Source organism: Mercenaria mercenaria, chromosome 1 (genome assembly GCF_021730395.1).
Source record: "Mercenaria mercenaria strain notata chromosome 1, MADL_Memer_1, whole genome shotgun sequence".
NCBI lineage: Eukaryota > Metazoa > Mollusca > Bivalvia > Venerida > Veneridae > Mercenaria > Mercenaria mercenaria.
In genome coordinates, this window is record NC_069361.1 from 106,748,136 (window position 1) to 106,761,697 (window position 13,562).

General features: G+C 34.6%; 1 protein-coding gene across 1 annotated transcript; it reads right to left on the reverse strand.

Annotated features, from left to right (window-relative positions):
• Window positions 1-1,374: 1,374 nt before the first annotated feature.
• Window positions 1,375-11,235, reverse strand: LOC123527528 (signal recognition particle 9 kDa protein-like). Its single transcript, XM_045307047.2, has 3 exons — window positions 11,076-11,235; window positions 6,637-6,705; window positions 1,375-1,838 (listed from the first exon to the last, which is right to left on the reverse strand). The coding sequence occupies exons 1-3, from the start codon at window positions 11,145-11,147 to the stop codon at window positions 1,743-1,745; spliced, it is 237 nt and encodes a 78-aa protein (XP_045162982.1). The 5' UTR covers window positions 11,148-11,235; the 3' UTR covers window positions 1,375-1,742.
• Between the last annotated feature and the right edge of the window lie 2,327 nt (window positions 11,236-13,562).

The following is a 13,562-nucleotide window of genomic DNA, read 5'->3' on the forward strand; positions in this document are numbered from 1 at the left end:
AAAAGATAATAACCAAAAAACGTTCAATTTAACTCACCGTGCTCGTTATTTTTGTAAACATCCTGCGCAATGCCTGCGCCATCGGAAGCCCGATGCCTTCATTTCAGTGCGGCACATTTTGTGCTGCAGGCAACGTTTCATACCCGTGTGACATTTACCAATCTTTCCAATATTTGTAAATTTCTCCAACTTTTCTGTCACACTTGGGCTATAATGCAAAATATTCAGTTTGGTATAATACAGTTTTAACAAAAGATTTTTGCATTATTTCAGCATAAATCAAAACACAGTAAACCATTACCTGCAGAAGAATTATACCAATCTCACAATTCATAATTACGTACGTCTAATTACTCGGTATGAAAAATTCACTTTATAATTCTATTCAGTTGCTTAAACATGACTGATATGTATGAAGCCTTATGTAGTTGCGAATACCACTGATCAATTGACATTTTACAATATTCCATTACCCATTTTGAACAATTCAGTGAAATCACGTCTGTCAGGCGTACATGACTTTTCATTCATTGAATTTCTTTACATCCAACACTAATTTTTTCAGACAGCTCTTCACAACCTAGATCTCGGTGAAGAAACTAATAATCTTATATAATCATTTATTATACATAGTTACATAAACTCATTTTTAACTTTAATTGTTACAATTAAGGTCTTACATATTTATATATACGAGCCGTGCCATGGGAAAACCAACATAGTGGGTGTGCGACCAGCATGGATCCAGACCAGCCTGCACATCCGCGCAGTCTGGTCAGGCTCCATGCTGTTCGCTTTTAAAGCCTATTGGAATTGGAGAAACTGTTAGCGAACAGCATGGATCCTGACCAGACTGCGCGGATGTGCAGGCTGGTCTGGATCCATGCTGGTCGCACACCCACTATGTTGGTTTTCCCATGGCACGGCTCAATTATTATCAATAACTCTTCTTTCCTCATATGTATAATAATAAAGTAAATATAGTACTTCCAAAATGTGAATCCACATCTATGTTTTCGATCTTTTGCTGAATCAAACAGGTTAGAATTACTACTTTGAGAACAACAATTTTTTTGTTTGTCTGGGTTTAGCACTGTTTTTAATCAGTATTTCATTCATGTATCTCTAAAAAGCAGACAGATTACTATAACCAGTGTTCCTGTATTCTTTCCCGCAAGTACTGGTAACTACCAACTTCTCCACATGATTCAGAGGTGGAGGACGAAATGACTTCTGACACAATGTCTTTTATACAATTGTCACAGAGAACATACGTCTCACCCAAATATCCAACTCACAACCCAGCAAAACGTAGATCTGCGCTCTCCCTACTGACCTAAGTGGGTGAGGTGAACAAGAATGAAGACAGTATAGTAAACTCTACAAGTTTTATAATACAGACATACAAGTTTTCAACATTCATAATATAAGCCTAACTTCTAATTGTTTCATATATGTATCAAAAAGTAATACTAATGTTTCAGTACATATAACCTATGATCAGACCATTATAAAATCAAGGTACAGCTGTTCTTGATGACTCCAAAAGTGATATTCACTTCCCAGTTCTAGATGTATCAAATTCAAAACAGTTACCACATTGTAACATGTCACTACACTGAAATAGATATTCCAAAGGAGCTCCAGCTTCCTAATCCTCAATGAAGAATTCTGTTTCAGGTTATCCATGATCAATCTTATAAATTAAAATGAAATCGAAATATGAAAATCAAATGTAGCACTCATTTCTCCTTCGATGCCATATGTCTCATTAACTGACTGGTTAGTTTTTCAAGCTTTTTCACATCTTGGGCATGTTCTGTTCTGTATTGCAAACACTGTAAAAAGAGAAAGAAAACGTGTCTTAACTCTGTAGTTCAAGAACATTCAACATGCTGTAAACATTATAACAAAGAAACAAAAGACAATTTAACCCACATCTTTTTCCAGAGAGATGATAAATGAACATGAATTTAGACTATGCTGCCTGCAATACATTGGCTACAATCGCTACACTTAACTGATAATGTTAAAAAAAGAGGGTTCTGAGGACAACAATGTTTGACTTTTCAAAAGCCTTGCCATTAAAGCAAGGTAAAACAAGAAATTCATATACACAAACAGGCACAAAAGGGGCAAACAATTTGTGTTCCTCTTATGATACTAACTGAGAGAAAAGATCACACCGAAAAAGCTGCAGTCAAAGAAGAAGCGTAACTTTGTGTCAGAAAGCAAAGAGAATTTAACAGATTTATGGGACCTGTGCACTGCCTGTCATGTCACAGTGAACAAGTATTGGTACGTCAAGTTTCTGTCAATTCCCACAAGTGATTAGTGAGATACCAGCTAACATACCAAATCAAACAAAAAATGCCAGTTGAAAAAGAGGCATTTCTTTGTCAAATCAAACAAGAATGATGTCAGCAGTGCATGACACTTGCCACCTGAAACTATTTAATAGAATAATATTCTAATGTCTGAAAAAAGGGCTCAACTAAAACCGTATCAGTCTACCAAGTTTAATTTACACTGGATGGAAACTGTGGGACTTGAATACATGTATACAATTTTGATTATTTGTAATAATTCAAAGCCCCCAAAACGGTCACAACTCCAGGAAAATATTATCAGGCATGGAAGTCTCAATAATTTGTGCAGGTCCATTTCATGTTTATGAAGTATATCAAGTTAATTTCAATTGGACAGAAACTGTATAAGGATGAAGTTGCAATATTTTAAAGTCCCTGAAAAAGCACAAACTCACAAAAAAATCAGACATGTAAGTCCTAAAAATAATGTATGCACAAGTCCACTTCATGCTAATGATGAATGACCAATTTACCTTCAATTGCATGGAAACTGAAAGTTGAGTAAAGAATGTTCTGATATAGTGATATTTCAATGTCCAACAAAGGGTCATAACTCCAGAAGAAAATAATCAGACATGGAAATGATGTCTATTAAGTTTAATTTCAATTGCACTGAACTTGTAGGAGGAGTTCAGTACACAAGAATGACAGACTGACAGTTCAAATACTATATGCCTCACAACTCTTCCACACTGGGGGCATTAAAAGAGTAATAAAACCTGCATAATAGTTTTAACATGTTAGATTATCACAGGGAACAGGCATATGAAGTTTCAAACCATTTCCATTAGTGGTTTGTTACGTAACTGGGACACAAAATCTGGTTTGTACATATATGAACAAACAGATGGACAGTTCTGTTTTAAAAAGAATACAATATTTCAAAGACTTAACTTCAAAATATGTACTGCAATTTAGAGTGAAGTCCAAGCAATCAATTATAATGTTTAAAGGTGGATAATCAGATTTTGGCCATGTAACGGATTTGTTCGAAACTTTAACATCTGATCATTTACACTCATTTATGTTCACTTAACACTTAATACAAATTAGATTTTCACTGGAGGTATTTTTAAAATTTCATTTTCCTATCCTGGTTGCCCAACCAAGATAGAGTTATTTTATCATAAGTATAAATTTGATAAACATACTTTGCCTAAGGAAATGTATAAATATTAGACATATTGAAATATATTTGTAAAATATTTGCATTAAAAATTATGTATTTAGATGGAATTCATTAGAAACGCAAGTTTGAAAAATTATTATTACCTCCCTTTGTCTATCTTGGTTGCGCAACCAAGATAGATTGGAAATAAATGAATTCAGAAGCTACACACAGCTTTAAAACTTAAAGCATTTTGGTTCAGATTGTTCAATAGTTGATATGTCTATCAAATGCAAATGTAAAACTAGACATTGTATCGAAATAAAAAGAAATACCCAGCTTTTTATCTACTTTCATATTAAAGGGGAGTAATTACAAAATTTTATAAAAATAATAAAATATACATTTCAAATAGGAATCTAACTCTATGTAATCGGTCTTTTTGTTCCTTAAATAATTCTCTACCAGAATATACAAAAAGTAAAAAATGTCATTAAATGTTGTTTAAATGTGATTGACCACCTTTAATAGTAAGTGGTGTTTGACATTGTATACATTCGGGTTGATCTTCTTTCTTCAGAAGATAGGAATGAGTCAAGGGTTATGACATATTCAACACTGAAAAAAGAACAACTTTCTCTCTCTGGTAATTATGAGAATTATAAAATACTTCGTACAAAAGTAAAGCAACTAACAATAGATGCTAAAAAATCTTTTTTCAACACAGTGATCAACGAAAATAAAAAAGACACAAAGAAAATGTGGCAAAATTTAAAGCACTTATCTGGGAAAAGTACTAATACTCAAACTCATTACATAAATGATGATAATGGAGATCCAATTACTGATCCTTATCAAAGTGCAGCGCAGTTTAATGAATTCTTTACCAATATTTTCAAAAGAGCACCTAATGTTGATAGCTATCCTGAATCATACAAAACCCTATTAAGAAATCATAATTCACATTGTCTAAAAACTGATCAAAAGTTTCAAATTCCCCCAGTCTCTGAAAAATTTGTGAGGAACATGCTTGAAACCCTTGACTGTAGCAAAGCAACTGGCCTTGACCAAATAAGTGCTCGTTTCTTAAAACTAAGCTGTCATGTTATTTCAAGACACTTAGTTAAAATCATTAACCTCAGTATTGATACAGCTAAATTCCCTACTGCATTTAAAATGGCTAAAGTTATCCCAATCCACAAAAAAGGGTCTAAATCTGATAAAAATAACTATAGACCCATTTCTATTTTACCTGTTTTATCAAAACTCATTGAAAAGCATGTCTCTGATAACCTTAAACAATTTCTTGAAGACAATAACCTTTTTCATAAAAAACAATCTGGGTTTAGAACAAATCACTCTTGTGAAACTGGTCTAACATCCATAGTAGACAACTGGATTGAGCAAATCAATAACAATAATCTTGTTGGTACCATATTTCTAGACTTAACAAAAGCCTTGATCTGGTAAACCATACACTACTCATTGAAAAACTTAGTTGTTACAATATCTCAAACCATACGCTACAGTGGATTCAATCATACTTAACAGAAAGATCTCAGAAAGTATCTGTGTCAGGCACCTTTTCTGAGGCTCTGGATGTATCTTCTGGAGTCCCTCAAGGATCTGTCTTAGGACGCATCTTATTCCTTACCTATATAAATGATTTACCCCTACATCTTGAACACTCAGAAATGGATATGTTTGCAGATGATGCTACCATAAGTGCTACGGGGCATTCAACTGAAACATTAAACTTAAAACTTCAAAAAGACCTAGACTCTATTCAAGAATGGTGCAATCATAGTGCAATGATACCTAATACAGACAAAACCAAAGCTATGTACATATCAGCCTCCAAAAAGACCCAAAATGACATTCAAGCACCAACAAATGCACCTCTTCGGTTACTTAACACTGATATAGCGTTCACTAAATCTGAAAAACTTCTTGGAGTTCAAGTTGACAATTGCCTAAACTGGAAACTACAAGTGGAACAAACAATAAAGAAATGCAACAGTAATCTCTATCTTCTTTTACGGATAAAACAATTCCTTAATATACATGCCAGGAAACTTTTCTACAATGCTTACATCTTACCCCATATAGACTATTGCTGTTCAATATGGGGAAACTGCTCAAATGAACTTCTTGAGAGAATGATAAAATTTCAGAAACGTGCAGCTCGCATTATTCTTGATAAAGAGGCAGATGCACCATCTGACCCTCTTTTCAAAGAATTAAAATGGATAAAATTTAACGACAGAGTTGAGTACAAAAAAGCTGTTTTAATTTACAAATCATTAAATGACGAAAACTCGCCATGCTACATGAAAGAAAAATTTCAATTTGCTTCAACTCTACATAACCGAAATCTCAGATCAACAAATAATCTTAATCTATATATTCCTAAGCCTAATCTTGAGTTTTATCGAAAATCACTTTCTTATTCTGGAACTAAAATCTGGAATAATATACCTCTCTTTGTACGCCAATCTGAAAATACTGAAAATTTCAAAAAAGCTTATTTAAAGTGGAAGTACTCTGGCTAACTTTCCTTCAGTCAAAATTATTATTCCATGCTTATATATAATTTTATGTTTGTAATTTTGTTTCTGTGATTTTTCTTACTACTGATTAACATTTTGTGTTTATTTCATTTTGTAATTGTTTAATTCTGTATTTAATATTATTGCTACTGTTATTTGATGTAAATGTTGTAAAAATGTTGAGGCACATATGGAAGATCGTTTTGGCGAATATGTAGCCTCGTTAAATAAAGTCTTTATTATTATTATTATTATTATTATTATCTCCCTGCGAACAGATCTGCTCCCTTGGTACCATTCACCTGAAGAGGGTTTGATATTCCAAAGTTTACTGAACAAAGCATTGTCCCATGAGAATTACTGCTTAGATTAAATATATGTATTTACGTTTTGATTAAATTTATATTCATGCAGTTTCAATATTCCTTTGTGCAATATATAAAACCAACCTAAGCATTTCCTTAAATTAAGCTGACCAGAATCATGATCTAATTCCCTTTTCAATAATAACATTACTGTGCACTGTAGAAAAATATTTTATAAAACCCTGTGTGATTTATAGTATGACTTGTGTTATTTATAATACGACCTGTGTGAAGTGATTTCTTACCACTGAATCATCTGTGACCTTGACCTCCAGTTTCCCATCACAGTGTCTGTATTTTGTAACAAATCGACACTGAAAAGAATCAAAGATGTATAATACATGTATTATGTGCCTTAATATTCAACAGCTGTACATGTAAAAAAGACATCATACTATAAGCATGCAGATGAAGATCCATCAAGAAATTCCTATGATTAAGTTGTTAAAAATGTATTTCTATTTTCATCGCTTGTGGGTACTATAAGGGGCAACCTTCTCCCATTTCTAAGAATTTGGCACAGGACTTTACAACGATGCTACAGACCAAGTATGCTGAACATCCATCAAGTGTTTAAAGATTTTCCTGTTTTTTTCAGCTCTAGCAGCAAATAAAAGGGGCCAAATGACCAAATGATGCTACTGACAAAGTTTGATGAAAATCCATCAAACTGTTTAAAGTGTTTTTCTATTCTTAGCTCTAGCAGCCCATAAAAGGAGCTAAGCAACCCAAATTGAACATATTTGAGAGAGCAGCTTGTAATGATGTTACAGACTAAATGGTTTATGAGAAGAAGTCATTTAAAGGTTTTCTGCTTTTAGCTTTAGCAGCACCTAAAAAAGGCCAAGCATCCCCATTTTAACAAATTTGAGAAAGGACCTTTTAATGTTGCTACAGAACAAGTTTGGTAAAGATCCACCTATACTAATAGCTCATCCTGAAAAAGATGCGAACATGCCATGAACATGCTGCAAACATGTCATGAACATACCCATTCGCGGGATGGTCACTTCTAGCTGCAAACATGCTGCGACTGATTTGATACTAGCTTGAGGGATCGTCGCAGTAAGTTCAATGATAGCAGTTTATTCTCCAGGAGAATTTAGAAGACTGTTCTTTTTTTAAATTATTCACAGCATATTCACTGGAAAGGTTTTGGTTTCACCTGGTACGTGTTTTGGTTCTTTATTTTGGGTTTAGCATTGTTTTTCAACAGTATTTCAGTTATGTAATGGCTGGCAGTTAACCCAACTAGTGTTCCTGGATTCTGTACTACCAGTACTAACCTGTGCCAACTTCTCCACACAGATCAGAGGTGGAGGATGAATAGTTTCTGACAAAATGTCTTTTATCAATCATCACAGAGAACAAACGCCTTGCCCCATGATCAAACAACTTATAACCCCACCATCTGTAGATCTGTACTCTTCCTATTAAGCTAAGCAGGAGGACACCTGGTTATTGTAGATCAAATAATTAGTAACATTATCTGTAAGTCACTTCATTTATACTGATCCCATGTGTTGAAAATTTTGGTGATCCCTTTGAAAACTTTTTTTCAATAATTATTTATAAAGTAATGAAATATAATGAGTAAATTACATGGGAAAATTTTGACTTGTAATTTTAAACATGGGAACATTTGACTTTCCCCAAGTGGGTATATTTTAACTTTTTGTGGGTACATTTTAGTTTGGTTACGTTTTGACCTTTACCCTTTCCGCATACAAAAAGTGAAACATTTCAATTTAAAACAATTTTTTAAAAATTAGTTTAACTTGAAATTGTTAGTTATATTGAAATGTTTTACTCTATATATAGCCTTACTTATTTGGCTTATCGGGATGACTTATTTTATGATCTGTTATTTCAGTTGTTCATATATAGTCGTCATCCTTCTAAAACCTTATCCGTATCTACATTTTACTGTTAGGAAAACAAAGACGTTAAAAATCAAAAAAAGTCATAAAATACTGGTAAAACTTACTTGATCCAATAAATTAAACATTAATACTCAAGAAGAAACTTCAAATTGGTTGAATAATATTATAATCCATAATTCAACAAAAAAAGAGACTTAAATCTTCAGAAATATTTGTAAACAGATGCGAGGAGATATCTACCGTGACATCGGTTTCAATACATAGCGGACTGCCTATGACACTAAATTGCAGAAACGAAACACAAAATATTACATTAAAAAAATGTCAGTGAGACAATTTTTTGCTTTAATGTCAACATATATTAAATTCATTATCAGAGATGTAATCGTTACAAATACATATACAGTTGAATATCGTTACCTCGATATCGGTTAGCTCGATACTCCGGTTAGCACGATGTGTTTGAGTCGGTCCCGATTTTTCCCTATTTATCTTAATGAAATTTTTTATCATTACCTCGATATGATTAGCTCGATATTTTGTTTAGCTCGATGAGATTTTTCAGTCCCGTCAACTTACCTGTACTGTTTTTACACCTGGTTTCGCCGATATCACAGCTTGTCAAAAAATATCCATGTTATTTGTAAGGTGTGAAAATCACAATATTGTTGTCCTGCGATGTATTAATCGTATGCAAGTTAGTTAGTGTGTTTGTTTTGTTCGTTATTTAATCCAATTTAAATGTCAGAATGTTTTCATTTAATTCCCAATAATTAGTCTTATAAAACACCGTGCAATAAGAAAGCTGTTTTCCTATGTAACAACTGATTTGGATGAAATATTTTCTGTTTGTCGGAGTATAAATCTGCCATTTAGGATTGAGTAGGAATATGCGTGTTAAACTGGCAAATTTTCGTTATCGAAGCACAGTCAAAATGACTACTCAACTAGAGCATTACCGCTGCATTCAGACTTGTTTAGGGAAGGAATAAAAATGGTAATGTTTAAATGTATATTTGGAAAAATTAAAAAGATGTATGTATGTATCTAATTAAAATGTTTTATTGGTCAAGAAAATTAAAATCGTATTTACGTTTTATAATAATTTCTTTCCCCTTTCAAACCCTCTAAAAAAGCATTGGATATAGTGGCAATATAGACGTCCGTCACAAATACAAGGTAAGTCCCAGATAGTCGATATCGTTACGTCGAACTTCGGATACGTCGATGCAATTTTTACAGTCCCTTGAATATCGAGGTAACGGTATTCGACTGTATGTACATGTACCAGAAAACGTTCCCAACAGATTTCCTAACAGAAATATGCAGAATAACTTCAGTATCCCCACATCACTTATTACCGGTGGTTACCTATTACCGGTGCAATCCGAAAATCTCGAATATTTACTTCCTGAAGAGCACTTCCGGAATCCTTTGTTTACAAAATTACACGACTATTCCTCAAGTGTATCTTTCGTGAAATATGTCCTTCCTAAGGGTAAGTTACTTATTTATTCTATATGATTTGATAAAAAATGTGTTTTTCCAGTGTACTTGACTGATAAACTTCAATAACACTCGATGAATTATGAATAATTCCCCAGAAAAAAAGTGACAGAAGGAGTTTCCTCTTGTAAATGACGTCATCAAGCACTGCCTCACACATGCGCTTTTTGGCGCCCTTTTTGATGAACAATACTACTGGACTAAACTTCCGACTTTTCATTGTTAAGAACTGAGAAATCAAATTTCATTCAATATTGTGTGCATGTTATGCATGTGGTAAGGTTTTTTGTTTATTTCATTACAGTTACAAGCTAAAGTGTGATAAGTGTGGTCATTGGACACACCTGAAATACTGCTGTGCTGTGAAGTTTTTAAGGAGTCATGATGAGTTCTTTAAATCACCACTGAATGTGATAATTCTGGTTTATCAGTGATTTTGACAAAAATGTGACAAAGTGCTGTTTGTGATATTATTCATTTATTTTATTCATGTTATATGTTATAATATACTGTTCTTCTCCACAGCAGATTAAATAATCCAGTAGCCAGAACTTTAAGCTGTGTTTACTTGTTATTTTTGTGTTTCTGGATTGAAGTTTAATGCAGTAGCATTATTTCCCACAATTCCACCGGTAATAGGTAACTGCAAACATCCAAGATGGCGACCATGGTAGGTCAAAACATGACCTATTATTGACGATAATTCTGTTCCCAGGTGAATAAAATTAACTTTTAATGAAAAGAAAATACTTTTTTCTTGAAAATGAGTTTAATTTTAGTAAGCATATGAATCAAATGTCATGTATTGTGGAATATCAATCATTAATACACCGGTAATTAGTACATCCAGGATACATTTGGACGCAATGGGATAGCGACAGTCAGAAAGTTTTCACACTGTCCCAAACTGTCCTATCATTTGGACTACTCTATATACAGACTGAAAGATCTTCAAATTTGTGGAATGTCCAAATAGAAATGTCTGTAAAATCTTTGATATTCTGGACCTATTGTACTCATGTCCCATATGGACAAAAAAAAGGCAACAATAATTAGAATAATTTCAATTCTCATTTTCTGACAATGTGCATTTAAAAAATATTGAATAATCAAGCAAAATTTATGTTTTTAAGACATATCATTACGGGAATGTCACATAGAATAATCATAATTACTGAGAAAACAATACAGCCAGCATAACCATACTGGATGTCCGGCTATTGATACACTCAATACTTCAAAGTGAAAGTAGAAGCGAACACAAATATAATTCATTTTACAATACATAAACTTACTTTAGCAGGATCATTAGTATAAAGTCGTTCTGCTGCTTTCGAAAATTCTTCCCATGAAGTGAGGAACGTCATATTTAAGCGATAAATCTTTCAAAAATGTGCGAAAATCGATACGTGTCTCAAACCGGAAATAAATTACTTTCATACGGAGCAAATATATTTTTTTTTTTCAGAAAAATACTTTTGTCTACAGACAATGCAAAAATATGGACCAAATTGGAATATTGATAAAACTTTGATACATGTGAAACTATGGAAGTTTTTTTTCTTTATTTTTTTTCTCATACATATAAATTCCGTCCACCTTCGTGTTACATCCGGGTTGTCACGACATGAAATCTGTATGTAAGGTTACGTCGTAGAGACCAATAACTAGCTTTAACACGATGGGGGAGTGCGCAAATTATTTAGTCACACAAATGTATAGAGTTCTTGAATGATTGGATTGAGTCTGAATTCACTTGAGAGTCGTTTAGTTTGTTCCAATCATACACAGTTCTGACAAAGAAAGAGTTTTTATAGTTTTCCGTTTTGGCAAATATTGGTTTAAAGCACTTTTGGCACTCTCTCGCACACCGCTTACATTAGTGTATGGTGAGGTACGAACGACAACTCTGCTTGGAGATTGCACTTTTGGTTGTTACACACTGATTTGTCCACAATGTTCACACTAATGAGGTCTTGAAAAGTTTTTGTTCTTATGGGACGCCTATAGCTCTGGGGTGTGAGATAATCCCGTATGTTGATTGCCGGCACTTGCCCTTCCACCACCTTATAAATGAAGGTCAATCTGTGCAACCGCCGGCGTTCTTGGAGGCTTGGCAGGTCTAGTTGCTGGAGCATAGATGTAATGCAGCCTGGATTTCTGTAAGGTGTAGTTGTTGGTGATGCATCTGGCAGCTTTTCTCTAAATGCGTTCAAGTTTTTCAGTTTCTGTTTTGGTGTAGGGATCCCAGATGGTGCAGCCGCATTCAACTTTGGATCTTACTAGTGCCAAGTAAGCATTCTTGCGACATAGTTTTGGACAGTGGCGTAGGTTTCTTCTGAGGTTTCTTCTGAGGAATCCGATAGAGGAGTTGGCCTTTTTACAGATGTTGTTGATGTGTGTTGTCCATTTCATATCTTCCGAGAAGGTAATTCCGAGGTAGGAGTTAACTTGAGATTGTTATAGGATGTTTCCAGCTATGTTGTAGAAGTGTATGGATCTTGTTTTAGAGCTGAGTAGGTAGCATTTCTTTGAATTGAATTTCATTCCCCATGTAGTTGCCCAGTTTTGTAGGTTATCAAGGTCTTTCTGTAGTTGCAGATGGTCTTTCTGTGATTTGATTTGGCGATAAAGAAGACAGTCGTCAGCAAATAGCCTCAATTGCGAATTGACGTGGTCCAGGAGATCATTGATATGACACAGGAAGAGTAGCGGCCCTAACACGGTACCCTGGGGGACGCCGGAACCCACCTTGACTGAGATAGACTGTTCCCCTTCCACGACTACGCTCATCTGTCTTTGCATTAAGAAGTTGGAGATCCAGGTGTGAGGTTTCCTCTAATGCCGTATGCTGGGAGCTTGTGTAGGAGTTCATTGTTGGGTACCGTGTCGAAGGCCTTGCTGAAGTCTAATATGATGGTGTCTTCTTGTGCATTGGAGTCATAACTTGATAGAAGATCATGTGATGTTACTACTAGCTGTGATTCGCAGGAGAAGCCACTACGGAATAAAATCTGGAAAGTAGAAATCTGGAAGCCGTGGTTAAGAGAAGACAAGGCACTGTGTTTTTCAAGATGTTTCATGTTGTGTCGATAAATTATATGTCCTAGAAGTTTGGTAAGTATGCAGGTTAATGAAACTGGTCTGTAGCTTTCTGGTAAGTGTCTGTCCCCCTTTTTGAAACTTACATATGCGTTTCTCCAATCTAGTGGTAGTTGGCCTGAGTTGATGGATGTTTGGAATATTGATGTTACTGCAGGGGCTAGTTCTGTTGCACATTGTTGTAGTACCTTGTTGGGGAGTTGGTCTCGGACGCCCGCTTTAGACGTGTCATGGTTTTGCAGTAGTTTACGGATGCCGTCTTCTGATATGGTTGAGTGGCTTATGGTTTCTTGAATTCTGGTTGGGAAGTCTGGTAGTTGGTCCTCTTGTTCTTTGGTGAATACAGATTCGAATTGTTTGATGAGTAGTTCGGCTTTGGTCTTGCTATCGCTATTTAGTTGTCCGTTTTCTTTGAGGGGGGCTACACCGATGTTATCCTCTTCTCTTTCTTTTACATAACGCCAGAATGGTTTGGTGTTGTTAGTTTCCAGCCCTTCATGGATAATTTCATTTATGTGGTTCCATTCCGCTTTTCTAAGTTCCTTTTTGCAATGTTTTTGGAAGTCTTTGTATAGTGCCCAATTGTTAGTAGTTCTGGATTTCTTATATATTCTAGCTTTCCGTTTCAGCATTTTCTTTAATCTTCTGGATAGCCATTGATGAGATAGTCGTTGGCCAAC